General features: G+C 39.1%; 1 protein-coding gene across 10 annotated transcripts in view; it reads right to left on the reverse strand.

The window, feature by feature from the left end:
* PLCB4 (phospholipase C beta 4) overlaps positions 1 to 13,459 on the reverse strand; it is a 198,837-nt gene that overhangs the window by 3,148 nt on the left and 182,230 nt on the right. For 8 of the 10 annotated variants that reach the window (XM_061461558.1, XM_061461559.1, XM_061461561.1 and 5 more), the window contains 5 exons: positions 10,584 to 10,759; positions 5,957 to 6,058; positions 4,153 to 4,210; positions 3,662 to 3,748; positions 1,528 to 1,564 (listed from right to left, as the gene is read on the reverse strand). In XM_061461558.1, the coding sequence (XP_061317542.1) occupies positions 1,528 to 1,564; positions 3,662 to 3,748; positions 4,153 to 4,210; positions 5,957 to 6,058; positions 10,584 to 10,759 (460 nt within the window). The remainder of the gene's footprint in view (positions 1 to 1,527; positions 1,565 to 3,661; positions 3,749 to 4,152; positions 4,211 to 5,956; positions 6,059 to 10,583; positions 10,760 to 13,459) is intronic. The other 2 variants (XM_061461557.1, XM_061461556.1) reach the window with 1 other exon arrangement.

Here is a 13,459-nt window from a genome sequence, read left to right on the forward strand (position 1 = left end):
AAATGGGCAGATGTAGTTCTAAGGTAATAAGATGCACAGCTATTCATTTTGCAAGGTAAATGTGGGTTTGTACAGACGTGATACACGTGCCTTCTTGAAGAATCTAGCCCTGTACTTCCATAATCATCATCTTGGGGAAAAAAGTAATTATGATAATAGCAAAGCAACTGTCATAAATATGATTAAAAATTAATCAACACTCTCCATTTAAATGAGTTAAAAGCTTGAAAGTAATGAAGAAATAATTTTAACATGAAAATATGGAAACATAATAAATAAATCAATATGTACAACCTCTTGTGAAATGTTGGCTGGATTTTGCCTGTGTGCGAAATGAAATTCCAGCTAAAACAAAACCCTGTGGTTGTTCCTTAGTGACCCACACATCTCACGTTTTAGGCTTGGGACTTAACTACCGGCACAAAGTGTCCTATATATATTCTGCAATATATATATCTTCTCCAATGTATGGCGTACAGAATTAGTTTAGAGAGAACACATTAGCATAGGACCAGGATGACTGTTTTTGCTACTCTGAGGCTGGTTCAGGCAGCACATTGTGAACACATAAGCACCCACTTTAAGATGAGCCTTTTGGAAGGCAGTGTTGAAGCTACAGTGAATTCATGGAATGAGTGGCAGCTAATGGACTCTGCTTTCAAGATGCTTGCAGTCCATTGAGATTTAAGATAGGCTAAGAACAACATACAGTAACAGCATAGAAAAAATGTATTTTTCCTAGCCTAATGAATGCTTTTCTTCTTCATTATGTGTCTGTAAATAAAAGCTAAAGTGGGTGCTGTCAGACTCAGTTGTCAATTCAAGAAAGTAATTCAGATCAGGCAATACTGTTCAACTGGATGGTCAATCTTAACGCAACTATCTCCCTTGGTAAGACAGGGGTTAACATAGATTTCTTGTGAGTAACAATTATTTAGGAAGTCACAGCAGCACAGCCAGCTGGTAAGTATAACTGCCATACCTTATAATGTGTTGGATTTTAAAGTGAATTTTCAAGGGCTGGAAGCCTCTCTTCTACTGACACCAAAAAACTATTTCCAGCCATCTATTCTACATTTTGCTATTCTTAGTGTGGAATTAGTTATTTTATTACCATACTAATAGATGTGGATACCTTTTGTCTGACTATCAGCATTAGCAGTTAATCATATGTATGTCAACACTAAAGGAGTTTTCTTAGATCAGTAGACACTTCTCACAGACAGTTTAGTACTCTAAGCATATCTTCCAGTAACGACAGCTAATGTACAACAGAAATTAATCTCTAGGTATTTCCTCTGCACATCACTGATCATATGCATCTGAATTTGAGATGCTAAAGCACAAAATACTGTTAATATTGTGTCAGGCTCAAATATCTGTGTGCAAACAAGATTAACATTGTGTTCACTATGTCAACTGTACTTCCCAATGGTTGCATTTACAAGGAGGGCTCCAACGATAATGATTTAACTTAGAAGGAAAGCACACTGAAAGAATAGGTTGCTTATTATACGTCCATCCTACCTTGTGTTTGAGACACTGCATGACAGGATTTCAAAAGCTGTTTGTACAAAAATAATAATGTCAAAATTGAGTAATACAACAAGAAGCAAAATAAATGAATGAAAACTGAAGTGAGATTGAAAAATTAATGCAAGAAAAACATACATAAACCAAAACAAATTTAAACTCATAACAGTTTGTATTGAAGGCTGTTTCACCCATAATTCTACTTTCATACATTGGATATTTGTATGAAAAATTTCATCTCTTGGTTGATCAGGAAAAAAGCTAATTATGTTTTGAAACTCTCATTAAACAAATACCACCTTTATCTCGATCCAACTATCTTTCATACATCCATGTTTGTAATAATGAAACCAGAGCCAGCTGGGGGTTTGCACTGGTGCACTTCTGGGGCTAAAAGGAAGTAGTCAAAACAGCAGGTATGAAAAATGTGCTCTGATGGATCAAATTAGAGTGAGTTAAAAAGCTGTTAAGGGACTACCCCTGTGGCAGAGGCCACTGCATGCACACACAAAAGTGATAACCAGCATGTGAATGGTCCTACTCCATTTAATCACTGATGATTTAAGATGACCTTTATCTCTGCTCTGAAATGGAGTATGAGCAAGCTCATGTAAGCTGTTACCATCTCTCAGCAGCGGAAGCTGTACCCCAGGTGAGGGAAGTATCTAATTGCTGAAAGAGGTGACTCTTTCAATGATTCACACTTAGTTCCCAGCAACCTCCTTCCCTTATACAGAACATATTTATCACATTGTGGTTAAAAGCACAATTATAATAACCATTTCCTCTTTTCCTTATGTTTCTAAAAAATGGCTCCAAAGCCCTCTGAAGCCAATGAAAAAAAACACTTAACACCTGTCTCTGGATCAAGCCCATCATTTCTTGTCATGCCATTTATAAGGAGTTCTCTTGTATGGTCTCTGCAGTGACACCACAGATCTGCTGTAGCCCAACTTCCTCCCCTGTCTTTCAGTTATGTGCAGATAGTGCTCACGAGCAGACTAGTCTGACAGACCCCTTCATGTTGGATGTTAGTGCACCTACATACACCCTGTAAGGGAAAAGAATAGGAATTTGGTTGTCTGGAAGGGAGGTGGAGTGATCTGAACAAGGAGCCATCGTGGCTGGGGCTTGGTGGCAGCAGCTGCCTGCAGTCCTACATGCTGTCACTCCTCTAGAAGTTAACCAGGCTGTAGCTTTTGGGGCTGTAGGACTCTCCTGAGAGTGGAGATAGTTGATTTGCATGTACTCTTCTCCCTGTTTCCCCTCTGCCAGACGGCTTTAATTCATACTATGATGTTTGTCAGAGAGTTCAAGTTCTGAACTTTTAATAAAGAAGTAAGTACATAATCCTTAAAAGTAATGGGTATTAAATGCACTCCTCTCTTATCTCACTGAACTGCTGAGTATCTGGGTATATTCCCCTTGCAGTTTACATTTGTGCAAGTGCAGTACTGCAAGCCCATGCAATTATAACAGTTCTGCTGGCTCAACCTTTCAGCAAGGGAACTGTTCAGAACATGCTGTTGCTTCTAACAGAAATAAGATTAGAATTTTCCTTTCCTCTCCAAATAGTTTTATAACTGGGGAAAAAATAGCTTATAAACTAGCAGAAAATAATAAAGTATTTTAATTACGAAAGGGTGTACTAGTATAGATAAAACTCCCCATGCTACTATACATCTCTAGAATTCAGTCCAAACTGTCTCTGAGAGTTTTGTGATGCTCTATGCATATTTCACCTCTATTTTCCAATCAGCATTAGAAATACAACTTCCAAAATGAAGAAAACTGATTTGCTTGAGGTACTTCTGGGGAGTAATTTAAATGGATATGCTGGGCCTTTTATGACTGTCAGATGTAGCTAATGAGTATCAACGCGGCTGGACAGTGGAGAGGACAGACTCTGGCTAAGCAGTCTAGCTTTCACATGCTTCTCTGAAACAAATCTAGCTCTGTATCATTGAGTCACCTCACCTCTTCATTTTAAGTCCCCAGGTAGGTGAGTGACCATGAACAAGGTCGTATTCCCAAGTTCAATAATGACTTACATTCAGAAGCATTCTACTCAGCCTGATTCTGGTTACTGTTTTCACTAGCCTGCTTTTAAGTCTTTAAAGCAAGATACCTGCTCATTCTGCTTCTCCAAGACTTCTAAATGCTCAAGTTGAACTTTTTTCAACTGATCCATTTCCTTTGACTGCTTCATTGCCAGCTGGAAGACAAAATAATGGGGGGAAATGTAACACATCATTAACAAGCCAAATAAAAGCTTACTTGAGAAGTACACCATCTTGCCCCATTTGGATAGCACAAAACATCACAGGTGGCCTATCAGTATCACCCAGTCTTAAGAAGAGCTATTAATATAATAATATATGTATTTATACATATTAAATATATTACACAAAAGTAGATAAATACACACCAACAAATAATATCTTTGTGAATTTAAAGTAGCTTCATCTTACAGAGATCTTGGATCTTTTAAACTATACGTATGTGGAACAAAGCAAAGACAAATATCTGTTTGTTTACTACAGCTGGATTCTCAACACAGAGAAATGAAAACGAATATCCAGAAACAGTGCCCAGGGACTTTGCCAAGATCATAGTTACCCTTTTTCTCTCTTCCAGGAACTTCTTTGTGTTGCTGCTGTTCAGTTCTCTGACTCTCCTAAAACAAATGCAAACATTGTCCATGAAGAATTGTTGGAAAAAAAGAAACCCCAAAGTTACAACAGAGAGAATTACAAACTCTTAAGGTATATTTCGGTTTCTGATTATTTGTACCTTGTGGGATTAATAACAAATTGTATACTCCTCTGGCTATACACCTTTACGTTTAAAGGTTTCCAAGAACACTTGACAGTTTCACTGGAGACTTGGGGCACAAATAATCCCCATACTGACCAAGACTGATGTGGATAGAGTTTGCTTTCTCCCTTACTCAGGAGTGGTGGACAGAACTTAAAAATGTTTCATTCACTTGTGTATCCCTTGCTGCACTCTGGTCTCAATTTATTTTCGTATATAAAAACTGCTACATCTCTTAAGAGTGGTAATGGAAAAATCATCTTATGATCATAACTGACGTTACAGCTTACCAATGCTGTAATGTTCTTAGAGCTGTTACTTAAGCAAAAAGCTAAGTATACAATTACTATTTACATAAAATACCTCACTGCAAAGTGTCTCTTCCTGGGATTGCCATCATGAAATACACCAAAAATAGTTCAAAGAGCTGAATCGGACTAATCGCAAAGCCTGAAAACCAGGACTGCATTCAGCCTGCTTTCCAATCTGGGAACTGATTTATCCCAGAGTCATTAGTGGAGGTCTCACATTAACTAAGCATGCAGTTAGCAAAGGCTCCATTCATTTGTCTTCCTGATGAGTTAGGAGAGTGTTACTCTCGAGGGACTTAGTTCAGCGGAAACAAGTTTAAGCCTTCTGACCAAAATAGCCCAGTACCAAGGAGGAAATGTATAAGGGGAAAGAAGGAGCCAGATGGCAATCCCAAAATGAAGGTGAAACCCTGCAGGCTTATGGGACATCATGTAGACTCTGCTTTTATCTATTTATTTGGAAACTTTTAGGATAAATAGAAGAAACATACAATTGCTATATTGCAGATCAATCCTCCAAAGTCTCAGCAGTACTGGCAAGTGTCTCTCTAGTCAGTTAAGGCTGTCATCCCAAAATGTGCTGGGAACAACCCACTTCTGCAAGTGCAGCAGTGCCCTTGGTTTTGCTGAGCCTGGATGCTGACCAGGTCTCCAATGCCAGCACGTAGCAAGGGGAAGAGCTGCAGTTCAGTTCAGGGGTAGAGAAGAAGCAACAATGTGGGGCTTTATGGACAACATCTTCTGTTTTTTAACTCCTGTCTTGCTTCATCCTTTCCACTGATCATCATTGCTTCTAGAGCACTTCTTCCTTCTGTCCCACCTCTCCTCTGTGTCATCAATAGATGGGGGATAAAACCCATCACTGGCACCACCTCCTGTATTTTCAGTGATGCTGTCTCTCCAGTTAATCTAACTGCAATTAGAACCAACCTCAGATCCAGTAGAGCCCTCATTTCATTTAAAAAGCAACCGTAAGTACAACGCACTTTAAGTACAATCACTAAAACTCTTACAGATGTGTTTCAATTTAATAGTGCCATTAGAGCTACACCAGTCAGTCACAGCTCATGAGTATAAAGAGCATATTATTTCCCTGATCAGGACATTTGTTAAAAGTGTAAATGTAAGAAAAGTAACATTTTTCTTAAAGAGGTAATCTAAAATAGACATTCAGCACAAGCACTGACATTGTTTCCATACATAAAAGCATGTTTTTCATAGAATTAATCCATGAGTTCACCCAACAGCCTTTGACAGCATTCCTCCCTTCTCAGGAAGGGCGATCTCCCACTTACCTCTCTCTTTCAGCTTTATTTTTGATAGATTTGTCTTGGCTTATGGCTTTGCTGTTCTCCATAGAGATTTTAGCCTGGTTGGCCCGCATTTCCTTGCTTTCCCTAGGCAAAACCAAACAAAGTCATTAATGCCTAAGATGCAGCTGTTGTCGAAGTTGGTTTCCTGATACTTTCACTGTGGTTAATTTTGTCCTTGAAGCATTAAGGAAGAGGAAAGAACAAACCATATGAAAACTGCCTTCCTTTGGGTAGACTTTACACAGTTCGAGCAAGCATTCAGAAATCTCAAATAGTTCCAGGGAATACAACCCAAAAAGTCTGCTTAAAGCATTTTTACACTTTGAATGTTACAAAAGGCTACAAAAGTCCCTTTTCTCCCTAGTAAGAGCTGTTTGAGTATGAGCTACTGTCAGACATTACTGCCAGCCATTTAGCAAATGCAATTTGTCTTTTAAAACTGCCTAAATATTTACAAATCCTGCACTCAGAACATGACTGCAATATGAACAGCAGTAATATTTGCTACTTGTGGTATGAACTCACAAGACTTCCTTTTAAGACTTCTACTTTGGGCCTGAAAAGAACCCTGTGGTTCAGACCATGGTCAGACTTGTGTTCGGTTTCTCCTGGCTCAGTGAACCTTGTAGTCTTTCTTTTGGAATGAGATAGCTTTAATAGGAGGGTGGCAATCAGCTTCCAGGGGAAATGTCCCGAGTGGTGTGGTCTGACTCTGGAGGTGGAAAACCTCTTCAGTGTTTCAGCCAGTGGGGTAGAAAAACAGAAAATAAGCAAATAAGTATCTCATTGTTTTAAAGAGAAAAAGAGATCGTGATTCTTTGTTGGGAGTAGCAGCACAGATGCTGACTTTCAGGAATAGCTTCTGACTTGTGAGTAGAAGGCTTTTCATCACTCTGGGTTAAGCCAGCCAAGCTCCAAAGGGACCGTCCCCGAAGGCCAGCTCTTGCTTTGTGCCTGCTTAGCATTCCAGCACTGCAGCTCCTGATCTTACATGCTTATTTAAACAGGAATTATACACATAAATTAGACAGCAAATAACAGATTGTAAAGTTCCCAGTAGTGCATCAGCATCTAAAGTTACCCGTTTAGCAAGCCAAGGCAGTACCTTAGTCTCTTCTTTTGCACATGATCTCGAGTAGAGTGCTAAACATCTACTGTACTAATTATCCCCAAATTCGAAGTATTCTGTATGCACAGGAGCAGTGTGGCACAGAGCAGCGCGCTTAATTTAATGAAATGTCACTGAATCTTTTTCGGCTTTCTTTCATCTCTGGAAGACATTAATCACTAAGCAGCATGAGGAAACTTTGAGTTACATTTCTCTCAGTTTCAATTTTTTATTCAAGAGATGCAGTGCTGCTTTTTTTCCCTTCGAGAGTTCAGAAGGTGAAACATTCCCTGAATACAGATTTAAACCACGACGGTATCACAGCAAGAAATTAGGCTGGGTTCTAAAAAATGTTGTGTCTAGAGCACATTTCATTCCAACAGTCCTTTCTCCAAGCAAAAGCTTTTATTTTCCATACCGAATTTGAACTAATTTTCAAGCCCACTGTCTTAACAGTAGTATTGGAATAACTTACTTCTATTACTGTGCTCAGGGATATGAACAAAGTTAAGTGTAGGTGTTCAAACTGATTTAGCCTATTTGCATCAGATATAATTTTCGAGTGAAAGAAGTTAAGAGGATTAGAGGACTACTGTGCATCACTGATGATTTCCAAATGAGTCTTTGGCCATGGATATAGCTGAAAGAGCAACACATCTGTATGCAACTGCTTGTCTACTGTTATGATCTAGTTGCACTGCTGATGGGTCTTTCCAGGTGTGCTGGGTTTTCACTGCTTGCAAGAAATATAAAGTATTCTTAACAGAAGAAATGAAAAACCTTATCTTCATTCTAAAATCATCAAGAAGCACCTGTAGGGCCCACTCCTTGTTTCTGGAATGGTGCTTCTCAAGGACAGGGCCAATGTTCTAGTGTTAGTTCACTCCTCAACTGCCTAGCACAGGGCTTCACGTGGAGGCTCAAGCTCAGCCCATGCTGCCCTGGCTGGCAGTGCTGCACTGCCATTAGAGAACACCCTCATCACAAGTGGTGTTACCTGTAGCCAGAGTTAACTGGAAGAAACAGGTAAGCCAGGATGGTAAATTAAAAAAGGATTCTAGAAACATGGTACGTGAACTGCAAGATTTAACTGCTGGTTTCCTAGTGTGTTCTACTGACTGCACATCTGAAATTTATATATAACCTTAAGCATATAAGTCTATCCTTGGAATTTATACATATATTTAGATGACACTGAAGTGCATTAACATGTTATTTTATGTCACCATTATTGTCTGAATGACTAGAAATCTCTTCTATTAAAAAAAAACCACCACACATAATTTTTCTTTCCCTCTCATGTTATTTTATCTGGAGTACATAAGGCTTGCAGGTAACAGCTTCACACCCCCAGTTTCTGAAATGCTGCAAGCTCACTACATCCAAGTCAGGAAAGCTAACCCAGTCTTCAGAAGCAGGGGGCAGAGCACCCCTGGAGTTCAATAAGCTTCAGATTTTTAGTACTATCTGCTCTCTTCTGCTTTGTTTCTAAATGAGCTCAAAGCACAAACTGTAATTGCTTTTTGTACTGCACATGGAGGGAAAGTATCTACCCTACCTCAGATAACCACATCATTTTAGATTACTGATCTTTCCTGCTGGCCCTGTGTCCTCTGCTGTGATAGCTAACTCATTACCTCAGCTCACAGAGAGGGAAGTGGCGAGAACAGCATGCTGAGTGCATGGTCCTCCTCCCATGCTGCTCTCAGATAGAGCTTTCTTTCCCTGTGGTTCCCCGAGCTGTCTCTTGGCTATTACATACACCTCTACAGATAAATGCACACATATTCCTACATACAATACATTCTACAAAAGAAGTTTACAAATCATTAAGTGCAAAGTCTAAAGTCTCTTAAGGGCATTATTACATTCACATTTCAGCATTTCACATTCCAAATTCTTCTGAAATATTCACAGATTCAGACATAGTCTTAAATTCATTTCCAACAGGAAATTTGCCAGTTTGTGCATCTAGGGGTTACACACAAACCTCCAAGTAAGCAGAAACATGCTAAGCTGCAGCGAATAAAGCAGAAAGAATTTTGAAGGTTGTCAGTATTTATCAGGGGGTAGATTTTCAGATCTGGTTCTTAGCAGCTCTGGAAATAGACTCACACAAGTTATGTCTAATAAGAAAGCAAGATGCATTACTAAGAATGGAAGAACTGTTTGCAAGAAATGATCTAGGGCTGTTTGAACAATGTAGAGATACAGAAATTCTAAAGCCAAAGACAAAAACTATGAGAAAAAGCATTAAAAATACTATATTTTGCCCTAGGGTAGATAAATCACCTGCCTACAATGAGAGCCCGTAGCAAAGTTAAGAGAGGAAGAAAATATGTATGGAAAAAAACCAAAATCTTACCTTCACAGGCTGTATACTAGTAAATCATCTTCTAAGCATTGTGGTGAATTTCAAATAGGATAGAAAACAGAACTCAAAGTGATGTAATTTCTCTGGGCTGATGCAGCCAGGTATGATTCAGAGATACAGTACCAAGGACTGCACCTTCCTCTGGCTAGTAGCTTCTGAATGATGCATTTGTATTATACTTTGGCAAGTTTTGGACTTCATTTCTGACTGGGTATGTATTGCAGGACAGCTTGAATAGTTGGGTTAACACAGAGATTAACATAAAGATGAGCTCACTAAAAGCCTTTTGCTGGGACAATTCTCTGTTGGAAGGAAAGCTTGCAGGTCCCAGCATGTATTCTCTCTGATGCAAAGATAAGCTGTTTTTTCACTCAGGAATTTAAAAAATCATTTAAATTCCTTCTTCAGATATGATTTATTTATTCTTTTTTCCCCACACTTTTTATGTGAAAGATGCTGAAGACAATTATGCATGAATATATATGTATGTATACACACATTTTGCATCCATCTGCTTTTAAATCACAGCATAAAAAACTATTACTTACTGCCATTTTTAACACAGTGAATAAATCTGTATTTAATTTTATTTCAAATAAAATGTATTTTATAATTTCAAGTGGGCATGGGATGGTTAATTACAAAAGCAACAAGACAGACATGTCATGCAGTATCTTCTGTATTCCCAGTGATTATGACAAGTTATTACATGAAGATAATACATCAGTTTAATGTAGCTTATGCTGCTACCTGCTGTTTTTATGACCTTAATAATCACCAATGCTATAAACACGACTCTATAACCACTAACAACTCCAAAAGATACTTCCAGATCTGACACTTCTCAGTTTCCAGCCTCTGAATTCAAGTTCCTGAGTAAAGTCTAAGCACACCCACAGTTGATGCAAACCACCACTGCTTCATGACATCTGCTGCCTTTAATGAAGTTCAGATAATCTAAACCAGCACCTACGTAAACCTTGTATGATCACTTCTTTTACTTCCACCATCCATACAGCCCAGTATCTTTTACAGCAGCATAGGAGCTATCAACACAAGAAACTAAAACATTACACATAGCCGACGTAAACCAAGCCCTCGTTATCAGGTAGCACAGCCCTGCTCACCTGTCATGGGAGAATTTGAGCTGCTGGGTCTGTTGTTCATGAGCATTTATTAGCAGTTTCTTCAGTAGTTCACACTGTTGGTTCAAGTGCAAATCCCGGATTTCTTGCTCTTCGGCACTGTGCGTATTGATCATCTCGGACCACTCCTTCGTGTGCTGTGCCACGATCTCTTTGACCTGTTGAGAAGTAACAGCAGCTTAGCTAGAGGTTGCAGCCAGGCTATTACTGCTGCTGCTGATGTAAAGACAATCATAAAAAACATTACAAAGAATGTAGCTGAACTGTGAAAAATGAAGCTCCACAAACAAAGTTGCTTCACAGAGCAACAAAGCCACTGAGGACACTATTGTGTATTATGAAAACAGATGTAAACCAACCCCTACTATTAGGACTCTAGAGCCCTGAATAAATTGGCTGCATTTATGCTCTAATGGTACTACTCATATTTTAAAATCTTCTCTAACATTGAGTTTATAATAAAATGGTTTCACATTTTTGGTTGCCAAGAAAAACAGTAAGTATTAGAAATACCAAAATTAACTATGGGGAAAAACACCCTTGTGAGTGGGATTTATCTAAGGGCTTCTCTTAGATTTTGTGGAGACAAGTTTTACAAATACGGTCAGTTTACAGAGAATTCCTGTCTTTAATGCAACTGATTCTGAAGATGGGCTATATATCTTTGTTTTATATTCATTAAGCCAGCAGGGAATCTGGCAAGTATTCTTCCCTTGCTTATCTCCCAAGACTCATGAGAATAATGAGATTAAGTTTCAGAGTGTTCCCAAAAGACAATATGAAGAAGTCTAAATCACCAGAGTTGTTATAATAATAATATATTGCACTCAATTTCAAAAAGAAGCTAATAGAAAGATATATTTTATTATCCTTTAATAATTATCTTTGGGTATTTTGACAAGCTCTCCTACTTCTTCATAAACGGCATACAGAATATGCCTCACAATAAACCTATTTTCAGGTAGTCATTTCAACTGCTGCTATGGTAACTAATAGCATCTGGGTCATCTAAACCTTACTCTTCAAATCAAAAATTACCACCATATTGCTCAGAAAGTGAAAGAACGATGTCAGTATCTCAGGTGTGGGCCCATGTGTGGGCTGTGCATAACACAGACTCTCCTGCATAGACCAGTGGTGAAAGGAGAAGGGACCTTAACAGTCCCAGTCTCCATCCTGCCCTGAAGAGGCTCCTCCAAAGGCCCTTCTACACAAAGCTCATGTTGTGTAATGAAGCTGGACTCCTACTGAAAAAAACCCAAAGCAAGTATTTTGTAACAGATCAGGGAGACAACCACTACCTGAGAGCCAGACTTGCATTTAACTGTAGTTAGATAATGGTCCAAAAAAGGATTGGAGGCAGAAGCAGCTGACAGAGAGCTACCTGGAGTTTTCTGCAGCTGTCAGAACACAACAAAAGCATTTTGAGCAGGAGGCTGGTACCACTAATATAGGGCACCAAGGTGTTTAAGAGTGAGCGTACCTCCAGCAAAATGAGGCTTGCTTATTTGTGTGCATGTGGCTAAGTGTATTACTAAGCCAGAGGCTATCAATACGAAGTGATATAAACCACTAAAGGATGTGGAGCAGTCTGTGGGAGTGGTATCTTTAATAAGATGTACATAAGGCAGGACTGCCTTCAGAGCCAGAAAGAAAAAGAGGATTCAGTTTTCAAATGGTCAGAGTAAATGCTTGAATGTTGGTAAGGAAAGGAGACTTGTTTTTCAGATGGAGCTTTTGAAAGGTTCAGGGACAGATACTACAGCTCACCTCTGGCGCCCACCAGTATGGCGCACATGAGTTAGGACCAAGTTTAATCCAAGCTCCTTGGACTAAAGAAGAAACCTGCTTAAGGAGACTTAAGTATAGCAGTGCTTTATTTAATCTGAGAAGATAGGAAGAATCATAAAAACACCCTGCCTGTGCTCAGGGAGAGATGTGCTAGTGAGGTGCTACTAATTTCTAAATCAACGTGCCGTCTAAGCAGCAGGTACAGCCCTTTGTAAAACAGGTTTTTCTCTAGGGGTGGGAGAGAAAGGGAAGATTCCTTTTCTTAAATATCCTGTAAGCTAGAAGTCTTATTTCAGGTAGAGCAAGATAAAACCCGATGAGAAGGATGTAAAGGATTCACCAAATGCCAGTTACAAGACTTGAAATACCCAATTTGACTCAGATTCAGGCGAACTTAGAACCTGTCACCATTAAATCATCTGAAATCCAATTTTGCTGCAGATCTGTGATACACTTCAAAGTCCAGATGTAGCAAGTTCAGTGTACATCCCTGCTTTTCTCCAATTTATTAGCATCAGAGTTAAAATGACTATTTCATTTGCTGTGTTCTTGTCCTACTTTCCACTATATTAAGATAGTGTTGCTTAATGGTTATTTTTCTTATCCTGTTGGATAGCTAACTTCTCTCTTTCCTGTTCTACAGACTGTGTTTGCAATCCTGTCCTTTCATGTGTTCCATCCTTGGGCCTAAGAGACTAATTAAAATCTTCATAAGGAACTTTCTTTTGCGCAGCACATATGCAAGATGTTTGTTTAGTCACTAAGTTAAAGCAGGAATCATCTTTGAAGTCATCTTCCCTCTTTTTTCTTTTCATCCTCTGCCTGCTTGATATTGGGACCTACTTTCCTAAATGCAGGGGAGGAATTTGCATCTGTCAGGTTAACTGTGTGTGTGAAGTACACACAGGGACATTCAGACCTCATTTAAGTATTTTATGCCAAACCTGGGCTGGATATTTCCTCCTGACAGGAAGACGTTTGTAGATGAAAAGGTCTCTGGTGCTAAAGGTGTACGTGCACACTGTGACAGAACTGCACTGAAGGACATGAGCTGTAATTAAAGCTGA

This window comes from Pezoporus flaviventris, unplaced genomic scaffold (genome assembly GCF_033815535.1).
Source record: "Pezoporus flaviventris isolate CSIRO_AGI_PZ_B2104156 unplaced genomic scaffold, CSIRO_AGI_Pfla_v1 ptg000031l, whole genome shotgun sequence".
Lineage (NCBI taxonomy): Eukaryota > Metazoa > Chordata > Aves > Psittaciformes > Psittacidae > Pezoporus > Pezoporus flaviventris.